Source organism: Petaurus breviceps, unplaced genomic scaffold (assembly GCF_028583685.1).
Source record: "Petaurus breviceps papuanus isolate PSGF00001 unplaced genomic scaffold, PetGlider_PUasm1.0 126, whole genome shotgun sequence".
Classification (NCBI taxonomy): Eukaryota; Metazoa; Chordata; class Mammalia; order Diprotodontia; family Petauridae; genus Petaurus; species Petaurus breviceps.
The window spans coordinates 55725805-55747329 of NW_027185655.1; the positions used below are offsets into that span (position 1 = coordinate 55725805).

Sequence of the window (21525 nt, forward strand, 5' to 3'; positions counted from 1 at the left end):
AATCATTGCTTCAGAATTAGATTGGAGCTAATGGAAGCTAGTGACTTTATGAGAAATCAAGATACTATTAAACAGATCCAAACAAATGAAAAAATAGAAGGCAATATCTCATTGGAAAAACCACTGACCTGGAAAATAGATACAGGAGAGATCATTTAAAAATTATTGGATTACCTGAAAGCCATGATTAAAAAGAGAACCTAGAAATCATCCTTCAAGAAATTCTCAAGGAAAATTGCCCTGCCGTTTTAGAAACAGAGGGCAAAATAGGGGTTGAAAGAATCCACCGATCGCCTCCTGAAAAATATCCCAAAAAGAAAACTCCTAGGAATATTATAGCCAGGTTCCAAAATTCCCAGATCAAGGAGAAAATATTACAAGCAGCGAGGAAGAAACAATTTGAATATTGTGGAAACACAATCAGGATAACACAGGATCTGGCAGCTTCTACACTGAGGGATCAAAGAGTTTGGAATATATTCCAGAGGTCAAATGAGCTGGGATTAAAACCAAGAATCACCTACCCAGCAAAACTGAGTATCATGTTTCAGGAGAAAATATGGTCATTCAGTGGAAGAGAGGAATTTCAAGCATTCTTGAGAAAAAAACCAGAGGTGAATAGAAAATTTGACATTCAGATACAAGAAGCAAGAGAAGCATGAGAAGGTAAACAGGGAAAAGAAATCATAAGGAACTTATCAAAGTTGCACTATTTACATCCCTACATGGAAAAATGATAATTGTAACTGATGAAACTTTTCTCAGTATGAGAATAGTTGAGAAGAATAAAAAGGTGTGTGTGTGTGTGTGTGTGTATATGTATATATATACACACACACATACACACATACATATACATATGTCTATATAGCAGGGTCTATGGGCATAGGAATACATATGTGAATGTGTGTATATATGTGTACAGGTATACATAGACAGAGGGCACAGGACCAATTCAATAGGAAGGGATGATACTTAAAAAGTGAAATTAAGAGGTGAGAGAGGAATATAATGAGAAGAGATGGGGAGAGACAGATTAGGGTAAACTATCTCATATAGAAATTTTCATTACATTTAGCCTAAATCTCATTCTTTGCAACTTTGCCCTCTAGGGCCAAGCAGAACAAGTCTCTCTCTTTCACATGACAGCCCTTCAAATATTTGAAGAGAATACCTCTTCCCCACTTTAATTTCCTCTTTTTCAGGTGAAATATCCTTTGTTTCTTCAATGGATTATTATATGGCTTGAACTCAAGCCTTTTCAATATTCTGAATATTCTCTACTGGACACTATCTAGGTCATTATTGTCCTTCCTAAAATGTGGAGCCCCAAAATGAACTAAATACTCCAGATGTGGTCTGACCATGGCAGAGTACCCTGAGGTCCTGAGCATTATAATTCCCTTAATACAGCCCAAGACTGCATTAATTTTCTTGGTTGTCATTCGATATTACTGACTTGTGTTTAACTTGTAACTTACTTAAGCCTCTGTTTTTCAAATTTTGTTCTGTAACTCTCCAATATGAACAAAATATATTATCTACGTGTGTCACATCTCTTCTATTAAACTGTAAGTGAATTTCAGATAGGGACCATATCTTAACCTATACCTCACATTATGCCCCCCATGTCTACCTAGCACAGTGCTCTGCACACAGTTGGTAGTTTAGAAATCTTTATAGCACTCTGCTGTAAGATATAAGTTTTGCTGCATAAAACTGATGAAAATTATTAGAATTAATCTAATCCCATTTGAACATCATTATTGAAGCATAATTATTGTGAAATGAAAAGACAATAAAGTAAAACAAAAAAAATTTCTACTATCTCCATACCTTTACAAAAATGTAAGTAGGTATAAAACGTCTGAGCAATTGATTTGTGAAGTTAGGGAAACGGAGCAAGTTGATGTTGAGTGACGGCAGCTGCTGGTATCCAGCCATCAAAGGGTAAAAGTTGTATAACATTTCTTGCTCTGTGCCAGGTAGGATACGTAATCGAATCTAAACAATAAAAAGTAGTAAGTAAAGATAACCAGGTATACATATGCTTGTGGTATATACACATTCAGCCGATGTTCATTTATCTACACACAATAATTCATTTGGATCCTAAACTATAAAACAATAGGGACATATCAGGATAATGTTTGGACTAGGTAAAAAGTAAATGTGCTCAAGTGTGTACTAATTTATGCATGTGTCTAGCTAACTTTAGGAAAAGGTCCAAAACAAATCTAAGGTAATACAAGCAGTTCTGCATTATTCAAACCTCTGTTTTCTTCAATTAGTACAGATAAGTAACTGCGAACTATTATCTGTTTTACTTATGTGTGGCAACTCTGTGATTTGCTATCTACTGATCTAATCTGAATACACCATAAAACACATACTTTATCACTATAAACAATAACTGGTGGGTAAACAGGATTGTTCCAAAGGAAACACTTTAGAGATCTATGAGGTAAAATTTATGACCAAACAAGAGATAGAGAACATTATGAAATGCAAAATGGATAATTCTGATTACATTAAATTGAAGTTATTGCACAAACAAAGCCAATACAACCAAAATTAGGAGGGAAGCAGAAAACTGGGAAAGAATTTTTACAACCAGTATCTCTGATAAAGGACCTCATTTCTAAAATATATAGAGAACTGAATCAAATTTAAGAGAATACAAGTCATTCCCCAACTGATAAATGATCAAAGGATATGGAACAGGCAGTTTTCCAAGGAAGATAATAAAGATATCTAATAGGCATATGAAAAAAATGTTCTAAAGCTACTGATTAGAGAGATGCAAACCAAAACAACTCTGAGGTACCACATCACACCTATCAGATTGGCTAACATGGCAAAACAGGAAAATGATAAATGTTGGAGAAGACATGGGAAAGCTAGAACACTAATTCATAGTTGGTGGAGCTGTGGACTGATCTAACCATTGTGGAGAGTAATTTGGAACTATGCACTTGGAGCTATAAAAATGTACGTACCCTTTGACCCAGCAATGCCACTTCTAGTGCTGTATCCCAAAGAGCTCATAAAAATGGGGGAAAAGACTCACATGTACAAAAATATTTATAGCAGCTCTTTTCATGGTGGCCAAGAAATGGAAATTGAGGGGATGTTCATCAATTGGGTAATGGCTAACAAGTTGTGGTACATTAATGTAATGGAATACTATTGTGCTATAAGAAATAATGAATAGGAGGACTTGGGAGAAACCTGGAAAGACTTATATGAACTGATGCTGAGTGAGGGGAGCAGAACCAGAAGAACATCGTACACATTAACAGCCTCAGTGCGGGGGGACAAATTTTGACAGACTTATTAGCCCTTCTCAATAATGTCAGGACCTAAAACAATTCCAAAGAACACACGATGGAAAATGCCATACTCATCCAGAGAAAGAACTATGGAGTCAGAATGCGGAATGAAACAGAGTATTTTCTTTTTTATTTGTTTTATTTTGTTGGTTTTTTTTCCCTTTCTCATGGTTTTTCCCATTCGTTACAATTCTTCTATGCAACATGACTAATGTGAGAATGTGTTTAGTAGGAATGTATGTATAGAGAACATATCAGATTACAAGCTGTCTTGGGGAAGGAGGAGGGAGAAAAGGGGAGAAAATTTTAAACTTATAAATAAATAAAGTAAATGTTGAAAACTAAAAATAAATAATTTGTTTTTTTAAAAAGGACAGAATAAAAAATGTTTGCAAGTTCAAAAAAAAATCTATAAAGTAGCTTATGCCTGCTAAGGACAGAGAATACAAGGCTACACATAATTTTCTCTACGTTGGACCAAGTTATACATTGAATTTCACATCCATACATCGCAATGGAGATAATGTATGTAGGCATGGATATGTAAAACAGAATTTCTATAAATGTATGCTGTCAAGCTAGATATAAGCATATAGATATAGATATTTATATCTACGTCTATATAAACATAGATATTTACATCTACATCTCTCTATATGGGTATATGTTATAATCATATAATTTTTTAAAAGATTGTTAATTTTGTCAGTGTATATGTGCTATTGGTAAGACATGTGAATGACCTACTTTATGGGAAGCACGAGGTCCACACAAGATTGAACTTGATAATATGAAGTTGACCATCATATGTTCTGTCTTAACCAGAAGTTTGCTGTATTTTCTTGACTTACCGTGTTTCCTCGATAATAAGACCTATCCCGAAAATAAGCCCTCCCCTTACTGTGTAAGATTCCTCTAAAATAAGCCCTCCCCCGAAAATAAGCCCTATTGAGATTGCTACTGTAGTGAAGGTGATCCCCTGCGCTACACGCTACATTACGGTACCCTCTGTATGCACCGCCCCCGCCCCCCCGTGAAAAGCACGCCGCGCTCCGAGCTGCATCCAATCAGAGCTGCAGCAGTGAGTGCGTCATCCTGTTCTTCCCCAGTGATTTGCTTATTGAATAAAGGTACATTTTTTTGTTCACATTTACCTGTTTATTAAAATTGCTGTCAATGTTCATTAAAATAAGCCCTCCCCTGAAAATAAGCCCTCTGGTGTTTTTCTGTCCAAAAAATATAAGACAGTGTCTTATTATCGGGGAAACACGGTATGTACACAAATATAGATTTTATTACTTTCAAAAAAGCAAATGAACACAAATTTAATAAAATAATAAGAACATTAGTGCATTTAAACAGGTATACAAATGGTTGATTACAGGGCTACTTACAGGCTTTACATAGGAAAACAAAATATCATACCTGTTTAAGACCTGAGAACATGAAGGCATCACTGGGTTCCACAGAAATTTCTACATCTTGAACTAAGCTGGTCTTATTCTGTAGATGATACTTGACAGGTAATGATTCTCTAACACGACCAAAGGATGGCAGATCTTTAGAGAAGAAAAACAAGATTCAATTTTTTTCACTAGAGAAAGTAGCTCCCAAACTATCCCATCAATACCCACAAGCCCCTGCAGCCCCTCTTATAACTAATAAATGATATTTCTGTTTTCTTCAGAAGTAAGTAAATTACTTATCTGGAAAACAGATCTCATACCCTTCCCTGTCAAACTGCCTTGCACTAATTTTGTAAATATTCTATAAATGTGCACATATTGTCACCCTTCTTAGAAGGTAAGCTACTTGATAGCAGAGATGGCTTCACTTCTGTCTTTTTAACCCCAACACTCAGCACAGTGCCTGATAATTAAATGCTTGTTGACTGATTCATAAAAACCATCTGAAGGGCGGCCAAGTAGCACAGCGAGTGAGAGCACCAGCTCCAGTGCTGGGATGACCTGGGGATCGAATCCGGGCTCAGACACTTAGCACCTACTCAGAAACACCTGGCCGTGTAACCTTGAGCAAGTTACTTAACCCCAATTGATTAGGGGCGGCCAGGTGGCTCAGCGAGTAAGAGCACCAGCCCCAGTGTAGGGATGATCTGGGGACCAAATCCGGGCTCAGATACTTAGCACCACACCCAGAAATAACTGGCTGTGTAACCTTGAACAAGTTACTTAACCCCGATTGCTTTAAAAAAAAAAATCTGAAAAACTATTTTCTCTGAAGCAGTTAGAGAAGAACAAGAATTTCCGCCAGATTTTGAGCTATAAATTTTCTTGGAAAAAAAAAAGAAATAAAGAGAAGAACAAGAAAGCAACATCACACACACAAAAAAAAACCTGACTGAATCTTTAGTACTTACTGAAATTCTGGAAGGGGTGAAAATGTTCAGGTTTGATTTCACTGGTTTGAGGGAACTCTGAATACAAATTAATAAGCCCCTGAAACTTACAGTTCAAAGATTGTCAAGACACAATGGCTCTTTTAAAAACTGTATAAGAACTTGTAAATGAAATCTAATTTAGGTTTCGTTGTACTTGAGAGTTAAAACTGCATCCACAGGTAGTAATAATAATTATAATGTTTTTCATTCAACTGAAATTCACATTCCTGTTACCTGTATTCACATGGAGTGGGATACTTTCTACAATCACATGTGGCAGAGTAATGACAGTATTGATAATAGGGACATTTTCCATGGCTGAAGTCCTGGCAAAAAGAAGTGAAGAAAAAGCCACTTTCTAAGTTTAACTCACAATTCATGTACAATGTTATAAACACAAGAGTAGATCAAAAACCATGTGTGTATATACATATATATGTGTATATATATATATATATATATATATATATACACACATATATATATATCACTCCTTTTCTTTAACTGATTTCATAGGAAAAATTAGTTTTATTTTATTTTTTCAGTTTATTAAGGAAAGTAAATTTAATGGAGCAAAAGCTTTGTTCCATGAAAGTTTTGTTCCATTTAAAAAATTAAAAGAAATCTTAGTAAAATGTTATTACCTAATCATATAAAAAGAGTACTTTCTAAATAGTTCAAAATAACTGCAATCTTACTCATTCTCAAACTATCATTTCAAAGCACAAAGTGTTACTATGAAACATGCCATATCTTTTCCCTGACTTACAAATGAAAAACCTGACAGACTGATTTAAGAAAAAAAACCTAGTCTCAACACTATCCTCATCAAAAACTACTCAAATGTGTATAGCAGGAACTAGAATAAATATCATACCAAAATCAAACTACATCTCTAAAATGTTATTATGGATTTATTTGTATTAGTATACAGGTTAAAAAAATGAAAACAGAATTATACACATGGGATATTATATATTAGAAGTGAGGAGAAATCAAGTCAGCACTAGGTCTTTTTTTCCCCTGATGATAAATGCAATTCTGTTATATATAAAGTGTGGGTCAAGATGGTGGTGGATTGGAGGAGATGATTTGCAGGAAAGGGAAAGGAGGATAAGGAGTGAGGAAAAGGAAAGAGATGACATTTACATTTGGTAAAGCCAAACTTAGACTAACACAAATAAAAATTTAGCAATCATTTTGTTATGATATAAGTTTTTATATATTTAAGGGAGAGAATGTTTACATATATTTTATTCTGTTCCATATGATCAGTGAAAATGGTGAATGATAAACACTTAAGAAATTCAATGAGGCTGAGGAAAGGGTAAGATTTATGTAACTCTTACCTCTTCCAGGAGATAATATAATGTCCAGTAGGTACTCCACCTTCAACATTACCAACTGATGGGCACTGAAGACAGAAACATTCACTAGCACTCTCACCAGTCTGTAAGACAACTATCAGCAAGATTCTTTTTAATCTCTTTGAAATGACATTGGAAAACTTTCATAAAAAGTTTTAGTCCAGAACAGTCAGAAAAGTTAGGGACCACTATATACTACAATAGTGTACTACGAGAGGCAGCTAGATGGCACAGTGGATAGAGTGCTGGACTGAGAGACAAAAAGACCTGAATTTAAATCCTGCCTCAGACACTTGTTAGCTGTATGACCGAAGGCAAATCACTTAACCCTTTTCAGCTTCAGTTTCTTCATCTGTAAAATGAGGATAATAACAGCACTTACTTTGCAGGGCTATTATGAAGACTAAATAAACTATGTAAAGCACTATGTAACCATTAAAGCATTATGTAAATGCTAGCTATTCCAACTGGCAATTCGGTGGTGCAGTAGATAAGAGTGTCAGGCCTGGAGTGAAGAATTCCTGAGTTCAAATTCCACCTCAGACACCTACTAGCTGTGTGACCCTTCACTCTGTTTGCCTAAGTTTCCTCATCTGTCAAATGAACCGGAGAAGGAAAGAGCAAACCACTCCAGTATCTCTGCCAAGAAAACCTCAAATGGGGTCACAAAGAGTCAAGACACAACTGAAACAACTGAACAACAACAAAACTAGTTATATTCAGTCCCAACTAGAGATAAATATAGACACATAGATAGATACAGATCTATGCAGAAATAGGTATACAAAGTATCATAATAAGATTGGAAGAGAATGGAAGGAGGTTCCTTTTACAACTACGGTGAGGGGAAGAAGTCTTAACAAACAAAGGGCAGAAGTGATGATACAGACTAAAATTTTGGACAACTGAGATAATTTTTTTTCATTTTAATATAAAAAAGTAATTAGAACAAGAACAAAAATTGTCTAGTGAGGAAAAGTCCTTGCACCAAATATCTGATAATGGTCTGACATCTAAGTTAAATAATGAATTGACATAATATTTGAGAATGAGAGCCACTGCCCTAAAAATAAGCTGTCAGAAGTTATGAAGAAGCAGCTTCCAAAAGAACAAGGGAAGTTATCAACAGCTACATAACAATGTTCCATATGATGAACACTCAGAATAATATAAATTAAACAATTCTGAGGCTTCACCTCATATTCCTAGAAGAGACAAAGATGATGAAAAATGGAAACAGTCAATGACAGAGGGGATGTGGGCCGATGGGTATGATGAGACACTGCTGACTGAAGCAGTGAAACCGTACAATTCTGGTAAACTATCTGGAATCAAGCAAGGAATGCTGGTAAACCTTTAACTCAGAAATCTCACTGGAGAGCACAAACACCAAAGACATCAAAGGCCCAATGTGTCCTACTACTTAAAAAAACTGATGATGATGATGATAATGATAGTAGCCAGCATTTATATATCTCTTTAATGTTTGCAAAACACTTTATAAACATAATCTCATTTTATCCTCACAACAAATCTAGGAGGTGAGTGCTATTATTATTTCTATTTTACAGATGAGGAAACTGAGGCAGATAGAAAGTGACTTGCCCAGGGTTACACAGCAAATAAGTATTTGAGGTGCTATTTGAACTCAGGTCTTCCTGACTCCAGGTCAACGATCTATCACTGCACCCCTTAGTTGCCTACAAGAATATTTATAGCATTATTTGCTCTGGTAGCAAAACAAAAATGGAAACAAAGTCAGTTTCCCATCAATTGGGGAAAGACTGAACAAACTACCATAAAAAACAAGTGAATTTAGATGAAATACAATGATCAATCTTGGTCTCACAGAAGAGGAGATCAGAAATTTCCCTCTATGTAGAATGATGGGAGACAATGGGAGAATAATGGCCCATACATTGTTGGGGGTAGTTTGTTAGTTGGTTTTAGTGCACTATCTTTCGTTGTTATATGGGAGTTTTGATTAGAAAAGGTATATAGGCAGGGCGGCCAGGTAGCACAGTGAGTAAGAGCACCGGCCACAGAGTCGGGATGAGCTGGGATCAAATCCGGGCTCAGACACTTAGCACCCACCCAGAAATAACTGGCCATGTAACCTTGAGCAAGTTACTTAACCCCAACTGCTTTAAAAAAAAAAAAAAGGTATACAGGGAAATGACTGGTGTAAAAAACAAAAAGCATCCGTTTAAAAAAAAAGTAATGAGGTATAAGTGCTAAGTCTAAGGGAGAATTTTATTAGCAGAATTCCCTGAAGAGGGCAAAAGGGAATTATTAGAAAAGGAATCAGTTTCAAAGGATATGAACAGGCAGTTTTCGGAAGAAGAAAGCAGTTATCTACAGATAACACAAAAAAAGGCTCTAAATCACTATTGACTATAGAAATACAAATGAATACAACTCTGAGGTACTACCCTCATACCTATCAGACAGGCTAACATGACAGGAAAGAAAAAATTAAAAATGCTAGAGGGGAAATATAAAAAGGACACTAATGCAACTGTTGGTGGAGTAGTGAACTAGTCCAACCACTCTGGAGAACAATTCACAAGTAGGTCCAAAGAGCTATAAAACTATACATATAACCCTTTGACCCAATAATACTATTACTAGGTCTGTATCCTAAATAGATCAAAGAAAAGGGGAAAGGATCTATACAAAAATATAGAAGCTCTTTTTTGTGATGGAAAAGAGCTGGATGCTCATAAATTGGGGAACAGCTGAAGAAGGTGTGGCATATGACTGTAATGGAATACTACTGCGCTATAAGAAATGATGAATGGGACAGTTTTCAGAAAAACCTGGGAAGACATATGAACTTATACAAATCAAAGAGAGCAGAACCAAGACAAAAATGTACACAATAAGCAATATTTTAAGAATTCTCAACTGTGAATGACTTAGCTATTTTGATCAAGACAATGATCTAAGATAATTCCAAAGGATCCATGATGCCACCCATCTCCAGAGAGAATTGATAAACTCTGAGTGCCAAATGAAGCACTTTTTCTTTTGCAACATGGAAATATGTTTTGTATGACTGCACATGTATAACTGATACGTGTGGTGGGAGGGAAGGAAAGAATTTGGAACTCAGAATTTTAAAAAATGAATAGTAAACATTTCTTAAAATGCAATTGGGAAACATTTAATAAAAAAAATATATCTGAAAAAAGGGAATCAGTTTGCATGAATCCTAAATGTAGAAGTGAATAGACCAAATCAAATCAGAGAGCTTTCAGTATATTCAATATTGAAGTATCTAAAACCCTATCAACAACTCTTAATTTTCACATTCTGAATATCTTAATGTGTTTTAAATAAGGGAACTGGTTTGGCTTATATACTTTAAATACAGTTCCTTAGGTTTTTTTATTTTGACATTCTCAAAAAATACATAATTATATAATTAAATAGAGCAGGGTACAATTTGGCAATTTATTTGTCTTAATTGTGAATTTGTTCTAATGAACTTAATTCTAAACTTCTGTAACTTATTTAAAATTTCTATGTAAATATTATTTTCAAAAGCCTACTTAATATTTAAATTAGAATTTATCTGAATTCTCACCTTTTTCCACATGTGACTGCAGATGATCCACTGGAATCATGGAAGAAGCAAGCTGTAATTGGCTAGATACAAGGGTGAGAGCCCAAGGTGAGGCACTTAAAATGTCCGTCATCAACAGAAAGGGTATGTCTGCATACACCCTTTCTAAGTGCTCAAACTGCCACAACAAAGAAAGATCTATCAGAATTTTAGAGAGTAATTTTATTCTTATATATCTGGTATCCCTAAATTATCTCCAGCAGGCTTTAGATGCACATACCTTTGTAGAGACAAATTTAACAGCAACATCAAATGGAAAGACGGTTTCAATTGTTACAGTTTCATCCTGGAAGAGAATTTAGAAAGTATATTCAATTTTCTTTTCTAAATTCTAACAGCAAAGAGTAAAATAAATCTAGTACAAGATATACTTTGGATTCTATATCTGACCAATAAATATTCCCATCCTATAAAACAGAAAAATCCATAAAGATTAAGTGATGCATCTCCCTCCATTTTTCTTTGAAAGAAATATTTTTAATATTATGGAATATGAAACAGTGTATGTTATCAGAGATGGTGATTGTATCAGGTGGCTTTGCTTAAATGCTTTCTTTCTTATAATGAAAGGCTAAATGGGGAGGAAGAGATTTAAGAATAGATGATAAGGTTAAGAATAAGAGACAATATATTTTTTCCAAAAACTCTATGTAATGACAATCTCATGACTTAAGCTTATGTTGTGTAGTGCTTTACAGTGGATGAAGCCCTTTCACTTTCACTGGATCCTCACAACAACCCTAGGAGACAGGGTGCATAGGTGCTGATTCTCCCTATTTTATAGACTAGGGAGCTCTAAGGCTCAAGGTCAGGTAAATGGTTCAGTGACAGCCAGAAGCAGAACCCAGATCTTCTGACTCTGTCCCAAGCTCTTCCCTCTACTATATGCTGATTCAAAACATTCAGTTTGATGGATAGAGCTCTAAAGATGCTCTGGTGTTATAATACACACTGCGCTAGGTGACGCATCAGATAAAGTGCTGGGTCTGGAGTCTGGAAGACACATCTTCCTGAGCTCAGATCGGGCCTCAGACACTGTGTCTCAGCTATCTGACTCTGAGCAAGACACTTCACCCTGTTTGCCTCAGTTTCCTCATCTGTAAAATGAGCTGGAGAAGGAAATGGCAAAACACTCCAGTATCTTTACCAAGAAAAACCCAAAAGGGGTCATGAAGAGTTGGACACAACTGAACAAGGACTTAGCAATAACAACATACATGTTTCAAATAATGTTAGAATTACAGCATTTCAACAATGTCTGAAAAAAAAAGAGGAGGAAGTATAGCACCATGGGAAAAAGGCTGGCTCTGCTGGTAAAATTATGAAGCCTATACTTACTACCTGTGAGACTTTAGACGAGCCAGTTATCTTCCCTGGCCTCAGTTCCCTCATCCATAAAATAAGGGATAGAGCAGAACGTGAACCTGATGACCTCTTTGGTCCCTATTCCAATTCTAAACCCATTCTCCTGTGATCTGAGGAAACATGGTAAATGCAGCAGTGCACTTGGACTCCCTAAATAGGAAAAACCACGTCACCATGTCAAGCAGGTAGAAACTAGGTCCCTAACTAGGTAACCTCCACAACAAAATGCCCAGGACTATACATAAGTCCCCAGAGATTACGACTTGGCACCCTGGGCAATCCTAGCAAACAAATCCACAATCAGATGGTATTTGGTCCATACACTGGACCCCTCCCGTCCAATCTCTATCTCCATTAAGTGATACTGAACCAGCATCATCTATGCAGCAGTCAAAAAGTACAAGGCTTTGTGGGTGCTTAATTAGTGCTATCAATGAATAAATTTTTATCTCTTGGTCACAGGGCTTTAAGACAATGAATTTCAATTATATTCCTTTTCCAGGGTATCTTAAAGCCCTTTCTCTTCTAATGCCACTACTGGTTTAACCCAAAGAGAGCTAGGGATGCAGAGAGACCAAAAAACCACTATGATGAAAGAGAGTTCCTTGGTATGTGGCCCCTTCCTTTCTGTGGATGAATCAGAGCATCTGCCTAAGATGTTCCCTAGTGACTTTTTCAATGGGCTAGTCCAAGAAGCCTCTTATTGGGCCTACTGCTGACTAATATCATGTTGAAGCATTTCTATTCTAAGATGTAGAGGTTTCAATGATAAACCTGGACTCAGGAAGACCTAGGTTCAAATTCTGACATTTAATAATAGCTAACATTTATCAAGCACTTGAATGTTTTCAAAATGTTTTATAAACATTTTTCCTTTCAATCTTTCCAAAAATCCTGGGAGAAAGAGGCTATTATTATCCCCATTTTACAGATGAGGAACCTGGGGGGTTGGGAGGGAATAACTAAGTGACTTGAACCTTCATGCAGCTAGTAAGTATCTGAGGCCAAATTTGAAAACAGGTCTTTCCAGACTGGTGTTCTATCTACTCTACCACCCAGTTGCTACTTACAAATGTGTGACCCTGGGTAAGGCACTTGACACTGACTGTGAGGTAACCTAAGACTAATCTTGTGAGCTGTGGGTGGGCTGTGATTTCTGTCAGCAGAGGAGATTTCCTCACTAACAAAGTTACTGATCCTCGATGCACTGTCATAAATGTACCATGAATCTCAGAGTTATCAGGTTCAGGAGCAAAAAAAAAAATTATCATTGCAAAGAAACCTGCTAAGAAGATGCTAAAGCTTCATTCTACTCCAATAAACTAATCTAGAAGTCAAAAGAGAGACGGAAAAAAGGCTTACCTTGTGACATTTACAAACAATTTCTTTTCCTTCAACAGTTGTGTTGATCAAGTAAGAAATATATACAAGAAACATTCTTGAACCCACTGTTCCACAACGAATATATAATGTTTTTTCCAGCTGTAAGGAGGCAGGATAAAAATAATTCAAATTTATGTGATGCAAAATGCACAACAGCCTGCAGGTAGCACAATTATTATTCTCCTCACTTCAGAGGTGACAAAACTCAGGCCCACACTAAGCGCCTTTGCCAAGAACACCAAACAGGTAAATGCTGGAGCCAGGATTTAAACGCAGGTCTCTTTATCAATCAATCAATAAGCATTTATTAAGTGTCTGCCATGTAGCAAGCACTGTGCTAGGCACTAGAGACACAAAAGAGGCCACAGACAGGCCCAGCTCTCAGAGAGCCCACAGGACTTCTTCCACTACACTACACTACACTGGTTCTCTAGGGTTTTAGGTTGATGTTTTAAGTTACTACAGAACTGAAGGTTAAAAATGCATTGCTTTTGCTTTACTAGATAATGTTGCAAAAAAATGTTTTTTTCAAAAATTCTACATTTCTATTTTTTAGGAGAGCTAGGCAGTACAGTGGATAGAGCGCCAGGCCTGCAGTCAGGGAGACTCATCTTCCTGAACTCACATCTGACTAAGACTAACTGTGTGACCCTGGGCAAGTCATTTCATCCTGTTTGCCTCAGTTTTCTCATCTGCCAAATGAGCTGGAGAAGGGAATGACAAATTACTCCAGTATCTTTGCCAAGAAAACCCCAAATGGGGTCACAAAGAGTTAGACAAGAAGGACAAACAACTGAACAATAACATTTCTAGTTTAAACATATACCATGATCCAAGAGCCTAAAAGGAAAAATATATATTATTAACCACCTTTTTACTAATTCAGATCTATCATAAGAGCAGAGTTTTATTGTCCTTTTTTTTGATTATATTTTAGAACTCCACAAAAATATTAAATTTTCAACAAGAAGAAAATGCTTACTAGGAAAGTCTTGTAAATCACAGGATCAATTATTTCATCAGTTCTACTCCTCTAAACTACAGGTGTTTGTTCCAATATCTGCTCTCCTGGTCATCTGCAGAATTTCACTGGATTTATTGAAATTAGCCACTGAAGGGATGTAGATTCAATCAACTGGTGCTTTGATTTCTATATTCACAAGTGCTGGGTGGGTTTTTTTTTTTTTTAAATCTGTTATGTTCTTCTGGAAGACTTATGATCCCTAAATTGCCCAGATGTATCCTGTCCTTGAGATCAATGGCTTTTGCTTATATATTGATCATGTATTCGTTTAATGTTATTACTATTTTCTTCTATTCTTCCAGACTGTCCCTTACTGCAATATGCTTTTATTACCAATTTGTTGTTATCTTATACTTCTATAGAGAAATTTACTACTATGGATTTAAGTTTACTATTCTGCTAATTATTTATATTGTACAAGTCCTAAGCTCTATTATTTTTTCTCTTCTAACATGTTGTATGTTTTATCTTTCTTTTGAGACATTCTGAAACATTTTCTTGTTTCATGTTCTCTTGTGATTCTATAGGCATGTACCAGGCATTGGTTCAATTTCTTTTGTTCCATGATATTCAGAAAAGTTTTTAAGTTTTTTGATGTAGTCCTTCTTCCTAATCTTAGCACAATGTTGATTTATCTATTTGTACTCTAAGTTTTTGATTTAACTTTCTTCCTATTGAAATCTTTGGTTTTAGCCTTGTTAAAAACATGCATTCCCCTGTCACTTTGATTCTTTTCCTTTTGATGGCAGGTATACATTATATGCTGAACTGCAAAACTGCATTAGCATCCTTACACATTAGAGAATTTAGTTTTCACCAGTCTAGTCCCTAAGTAGCCCTAAGTAGCCAATGGGAACAGGACGGGAATCAAATGAATTTCAATTCCTTTTTGTTCAGGCTTGCTGTATGGTATGCTGGACTCTGCCCTAGTTCTATATCTACTTCCTTTCTCTGGGTGAGATGAATAAGTATTCACTACTTTTTGCAGTTTCGGGGAGAAGTAGATATTTTGAGCAGAGTCTTGGAGCACCCCAACATAGGGAACTGCCCCAGGCAGAAGAAAGTCAGATTCTTCTCAAGGGCTGGGTAGTTAATGTCAGCTGCCTGTTACGGTGGGATGGGGGACAAGATGAGGGATGGATTTACTGGTAAAATCTCTGACCTAAGAGGGGGAATCCATGTGTGAATCCTAAAACACAAGCCTATGTGTCGGTCTGTGTATCCCTACAAAATATAGAGGCAGCTGCGGGAAAGATATCGAATGAACATGTGAGGGATTAGCATTCCCCAGGGCTAATTCATAAGGCTGTTGTTACTTTGTTGGGTTTCTTGCTTTCTTGTCTTGCATATTCAACTATAATTGCTCTACTACTGGAAGAAAATTCTTCTTTTGGAAGGCTGCTGTTTTTTTTGAGTTAGGAGAGATTCAAAAATGTTTAGTCCTCTCCTAATTTATTAGTAACATGACCTGGAACTTCCAACATCTGTTCTAAACAGAGGAGAATTTCAGGACTCTAACAAGAGCATATTAGAGAAAAAAAATCTATTAGAAGCTAAGACAATTGTAGGTCTCAGGGAATTCTGTTATCATTTCAGTAGTCACTGATGATTTGAAATAGTAACAATGATTTAACGTTTATATAATACTAAGTTTTCAAATGTACTTTACATGCATTATTTCACATGATCTTCATAACAAAACTGAAGTAAGTTCTACAAGTAATATAATCCTTATTTTACCTGATGAGAAAAAAGAGGCATACCACAGTTGAAGGGCTTGATAAGAATCATATCACTAGCACGAGCCTGACGCAGAATTTTAACTTGGTATCTCCTAAATCCAAATCCTTTCCAAATGCATCCTCTCGAGCTAATTGATTTTTTTTTCCTAATCTTGACCAAAAAGTTTACCTGTTCCCCTGGCAGCAAATCTCCAACGGGAATATCAGGAAGTAAAGCAGGGTAGGAATCATCACACATTTCTGTTCCATTAAGGGTCACGTGAGTTTTCTGAGTAAGATTGGCATCCTGTCCTGAAAACATTTAAGTAATGATGTAAAAATAAAATTAATTAGTCATATTGTCACAATAACGGAGATAAAATAACTTAATACTATGTAAAGAGTACTAAATCCCATTAATTGTCATTCAAAGGCTTTTTAGAGTCATGATACTTTAACTTTTTCTTTTTAAAAAATGTATTGTTTTGACACATCTAATAGACTCCAAATTTCCCTAATAAAGTACAATCCCCTGCAAAGGTCAGTTTATCAATTGTTAAAAGGAAAGCGATGTCCCTTAACACTAATAGTATGCTCCAAACACTGATTATTGTATTTAACATGAATTATGTTGCCTCTTCATGCTGACTTTATTTAAATTATTGTCTGCATATTCTTTTGGCTCTGCTTTCTTCACTCTACATCACTTCATACAAAGTTTACATGTGTTTCATTGACTTTTTCATATTCATCATTCTTTTACATTTCTTTGCCATAATTTGTAAAGCCATTTCTCAATCATCAGGTACATGCCTTCTCAATATTTTGTTATCACAATAATACTGCTATGAATATTCTTGTACATGGAAGTTATTATTTTCTTGGGTTAAAAGACACAAACAATTTTGTGGGTTTCCTTATGTAATTTTAAAATACTTTCCAGGATAATGGAACCAATTAATAGCTCTACCAGCAGTGAATTAGCTTGTTTGTCTTCCTACAGAACCTTCAACAGTATCTTTGCAAGTCTGATGAACACTGACTCTTGGGTTGTTTTAATTGTCCCTGATGATCAGTAATTTTGAAACATTTTTCAGTTGATGTTTGATACAGTTTATACTTCTTTTACAAACTGTTTTTTGAACATGCATTTATTGATGATTCAGTCTTACAGAACTGTCAACCCCCTACAGACTTTGAACATGAAACATATCAGATATCAAATGCATTTTTTAACCTGTATTTTTTTCTGATTCTATTGCACTGATTTTATTGCAAAAGTTTAATTTTATATAAATAAGCTTATTTTGTATTTTATGTCTATCCAGTATCTTATTATGAACTCTTCTCATGGTTATAGATGGAACTTTCTAGTCTCTGATTATTTTATGTTTTTATAATTAGATTTATTAGCAGTTGGGCGGAGCCAAGATGGCAGAGTAGAAGCAGGACCTTCCCGTGGCTCTGGCTTCCACCCTCTCCAATCCATGTAAAAAGGGGGCTCTAAACAAACTGCAGAACCCGCAAAATGACACAGAGAAGCTAACCTCCTGCTGAGGACAGCCCGGCAGGCCAGCACAAGCCCAGCACCACGCTGAGGCTTTAGCCCCAGGGCAGGCCTGACCAGCCGCCAGCCAGAGGGACTCCAGATCAGCAGCAGCTGTGGCTGTTTCCAGATTTATCAATACATAGATACGAAGGACAAGGTGAGAGGCCAGTGCAGTCTGGACTTTGGGACCCAGTAAGTGGGAGTGCGTGGCTTTTACCCCCGGGGCGAGAAACTGCTGAGATGATGGCACAGCCTGCCAGCGCCACGTGGCGGCTTCTGCTCCTGGCCTGCAGAGTGTAGGGGGACCAAGCACCAGTCTGAGGGGTCATCGCTCTTGCTTTAACCTGCTTGGATCTGGATTGCAGTCTAGGGTGGAGGGTCCTGGGGTGTGTGTCCAGCTTGCCAGAGCGTGTGGAGACCTCAGAGAGGGCATCCATCTAATACGTCCGGCAGCTTTTGGGACGAAAACTCCCGTGTCTGGTGGCAGAGTCCTACTGTGGCAAAAAGCCCAGAAGTCAAATCATTGAGTGGCAAAATGAGCAGGCAAAGGAAACAAAGCAGACAGAAGATTCCAACATTACACTCCTATTTTGGGGATAAGAAAGAGCAAGGCATGGAACAGGAGGAAAACAGTGAAGTCAGAACTCCTGCACCAAAAGCTTCAAAGGAAAATACAAGCTGGTTACAGGCTATAGAGGACCTTAAGAAGCAGATAAGAGAAGTGGAGGAAAAATTGGGAAGAGAAATGAGAACAATGCAAGAAAATTATGAAATGAGAGTCAACACCCTGACTGAAGAAAATAATACCTTAAAAAACAGACTGACTCAAATGGCAAAGGAGGCTCAAAAAGGCAATGAGGAGAAGAATGCCTTAAAAAGTCGAATTTGCCAGATGGAAAAAGAATCTCAAAAGCTCACTGAGGAGAATCATTGCTTCAGAATTAGATTGCAGCAAATGGAAGCTAATGACTTTATGAGAAATCAAGATGCTGTTAAACAGATCCAAACAAATGAAAGAATAGAAGGCAATGTGAAATATCTATGGGAAAAACCACTGACCTGGAAAATAGATCCAGGAGAGATAATTTAAAAATTATTGGACTACCTGAAAGACATGACCAAAGTAAGAACCTAGAATGCATCCTCCAGGAAGTTCTCAAAGAAAACTGCCCTCATGGTTTAGAATGAGCGGGCAAAATAGAGGTTGAAAGAATCCACTGATCACCTCCTGAAAAAGATCCCAAAAAGAAAACTCCTAGGAATATTATAGCCAGTTTCCGGAATTCGCAGATTAAGGAGAGAATATTACAAGCAGCCAGGAAGAAACAATTTGAATATTGTGGAAACACAATCAGGATAACCTAGGATCTGGCAGCTTCTACACTGAGGGATCAAAGGGCTTGGAATGTGATATTCCAGAGGTCAAGGGAGCTGGGATTAAAATCAAGAGTCACCTACCCAGCAAAACTGAGTATCATGTTTCAGGGGAAAATATGGTCATTCAGTGGAATACAGGACTTTCAAGCATTCTTGCTGAAAAAACCAGAGTTGAATAGAAAATTTGACATTCAGATACAAGAAGCAAGAGAAGCATGAGAAGGTAAACAGGGAAAAGAAATCATAAGGAACTTATCAGAGTTGAATTATTAACATTCCTACATGGAAAAACAATAATTGTAACTTATGAAACTTTTCTCAGTAATTGAAGGGATTAGAAATATATATATATGTCTTTATATGAGGGTTTGTGGGTATATGAAGACATATGTGAATGTGTGTATATACGTTTACAGGTATACATAGATAGAGGGCACAGTACCAATTTAACAGGAAGAGATGATACTTAAAAGGTGAAATTAAGAGGTGAGAGGAATATAATGAGAGAAGATGGGGAGAGACAGATTGGAGCAAACTATCTCATACAGAAGAGGCAAAGGAAAATGGTTACAATGGAGGGGAAGAACAGGAAGGCAAAAGGGAATGGGTCAACCTTATTCCTATTGAATCTGGCTTGAGGAGGGAAGGAAATACACACTAAATAGGGGATCTCACCCTCAAGGAGAATAGGCGGGGAAGGGGATGAGAGGGGGGATGATGGAAGGGAGGGCAGGCTGCAGGGGAGGGAAGTTGGAAGCACCCACTTTTGAAAAGGGACAGGATTAAAGTAGAGAATAGAACAAGTGGGAGGTGGGATAGGAAGGAGGGAAATATAGTAAGTCTTTTACAATATATCTACTACCTTATTGTTTTGCATTAGCTGCACATGTACAACCTATACTGAACTGCTTGTCTCCCCAGTGGGGGTGGGTGGCAGAGGGGGAAGGGAATGAATCTGGAATTGAAAGTTTTAAAATCAAATATTCAAATATATATATATATATATATATAATATATACTATTATTAATACCATCTTACATGTAATTAAGAATACAGGCACTGAGGCATAGAGATCCACTGGAAAAGTTGAAATGGGTATGGGAGAAAATATGGGAGAGAGCAGATTGGAGGTGTGGATATCCTGTGGGACTGCTGTTTTGGGGGGATGGGTGGGGGAAAAACAGGGAGAAAATTTGTAACTCAAAATCTGGCGGAAACGAATGATGTAAATCAGAAGTTAATAAAGCATTAAAAAAAAGATTTATTAGCAGTTTTTTGGTGATTTCTAGAGTTCTCCAGTTAATATCACATCACTTACAAATAGAAATTATTTTGCTTCCTCAATGGCAATGCTTATTCTCTTCATTTCCTTTTGTGTTGTATTGCTGCAGTTAGTATTTCTAGCACGATGTCAAATAACAGTGGAGACGATAGACATTCTTGCTTCACCCCTAATCTTACTGGGAGAGTTTCTTGTGTATCTCCATTACAAATAATGTCAGAATTTGGTTTTAGATAAATAGGCTTTTTGTATTAGGGAAAGGGTCTTTTATTGATATGTTCTCCATTGATTTTAACATAAATGATTTCCATATATCATGTCACTGGCATTTTCTACATCTTTGGATATAATTATGTGTTGATTACTTTTGTTATTACTATTTTGTCTCAAGAGTTCAATAAGATGCTTTCTTTCTCTATTTTTGCCATTTATATAGCAAATGACTTATGTGCCATTTAAATATTTGATAGAGTTTATAAATTTGGTATTTATGAGAACAATGCCTCACTGGGTTTTTCTGATTTACTGGGTTTTTCCCCTCTGAGAATTCATTTTTGACTTGTTCCTTTTCTCTGAGATTATTTTCTTTAGATTAGCTATTTCCCATTTTATTAAGTTAGGTTTTTACATATCCATTCATTTTCACATCTGAAAACAATTACAATTCCTATTTTTTTAGATTTAGGTAAGGCATACATTTTACTACTATCCCTCATTTTAATTCTGAATCAAATTCTATGTTTAAGTATGTTAATTTTCCATTAATAGATAAGTTTATTTCATTAACATTTACAGCTAGGATTACTGGGATTTGAAGGAGAGAAAAACTAATACTTATTTTATTAAAAAAACTTTTAAAGTGCTCAATATGCTTTCTCAGGATCATTCCTCTTCATCCTTCCTCTTCAATAATATCATTATTAGGCATGATGCATGGCAATATTTTTCTTAACCTGTTCTCACACACAGATACCACTCTCCCCTCTCCCTATTCTAGCCTATTTCCCTGATCACTATTATTTTACTTCTATTAATATAAACCTTTTTAAACCTTACCTCACCTGGCTCACGTAACACTGTGCTTCATTTGATGCCTCA

At 36.4% G+C, this 21525-nt stretch overlaps 1 protein-coding gene across 3 annotated transcripts in view; it reads right to left on the reverse strand.

The window, feature by feature from the left end:
• TRAPPC11 (trafficking protein particle complex subunit 11) overlaps positions 1 to 21525 on the reverse strand; it is an 88480-nt gene that overhangs the window by 9298 nt on the left and 57657 nt on the right. For all 3 annotated transcript variants that reach the window (XM_069096486.1, XM_069096496.1, XM_069096480.1), the window contains exons 22-29: positions 16409 to 16530; positions 13453 to 13572; positions 10946 to 11011; positions 10687 to 10843; positions 7080 to 7191; positions 5965 to 6056; positions 4758 to 4891; positions 1837 to 2004 (exon numbers count right to left, since the gene is read on the reverse strand). In XM_069096486.1, the coding sequence (XP_068952587.1) occupies positions 1837 to 2004; positions 4758 to 4891; positions 5965 to 6056; positions 7080 to 7191; positions 10687 to 10843; positions 10946 to 11011; positions 13453 to 13572; positions 16409 to 16530 (971 nt within the window). The remainder of the gene's footprint in view (positions 1 to 1836; positions 2005 to 4757; positions 4892 to 5964; positions 6057 to 7079; positions 7192 to 10686; positions 10844 to 10945; positions 11012 to 13452; positions 13573 to 16408; positions 16531 to 21525) is intronic.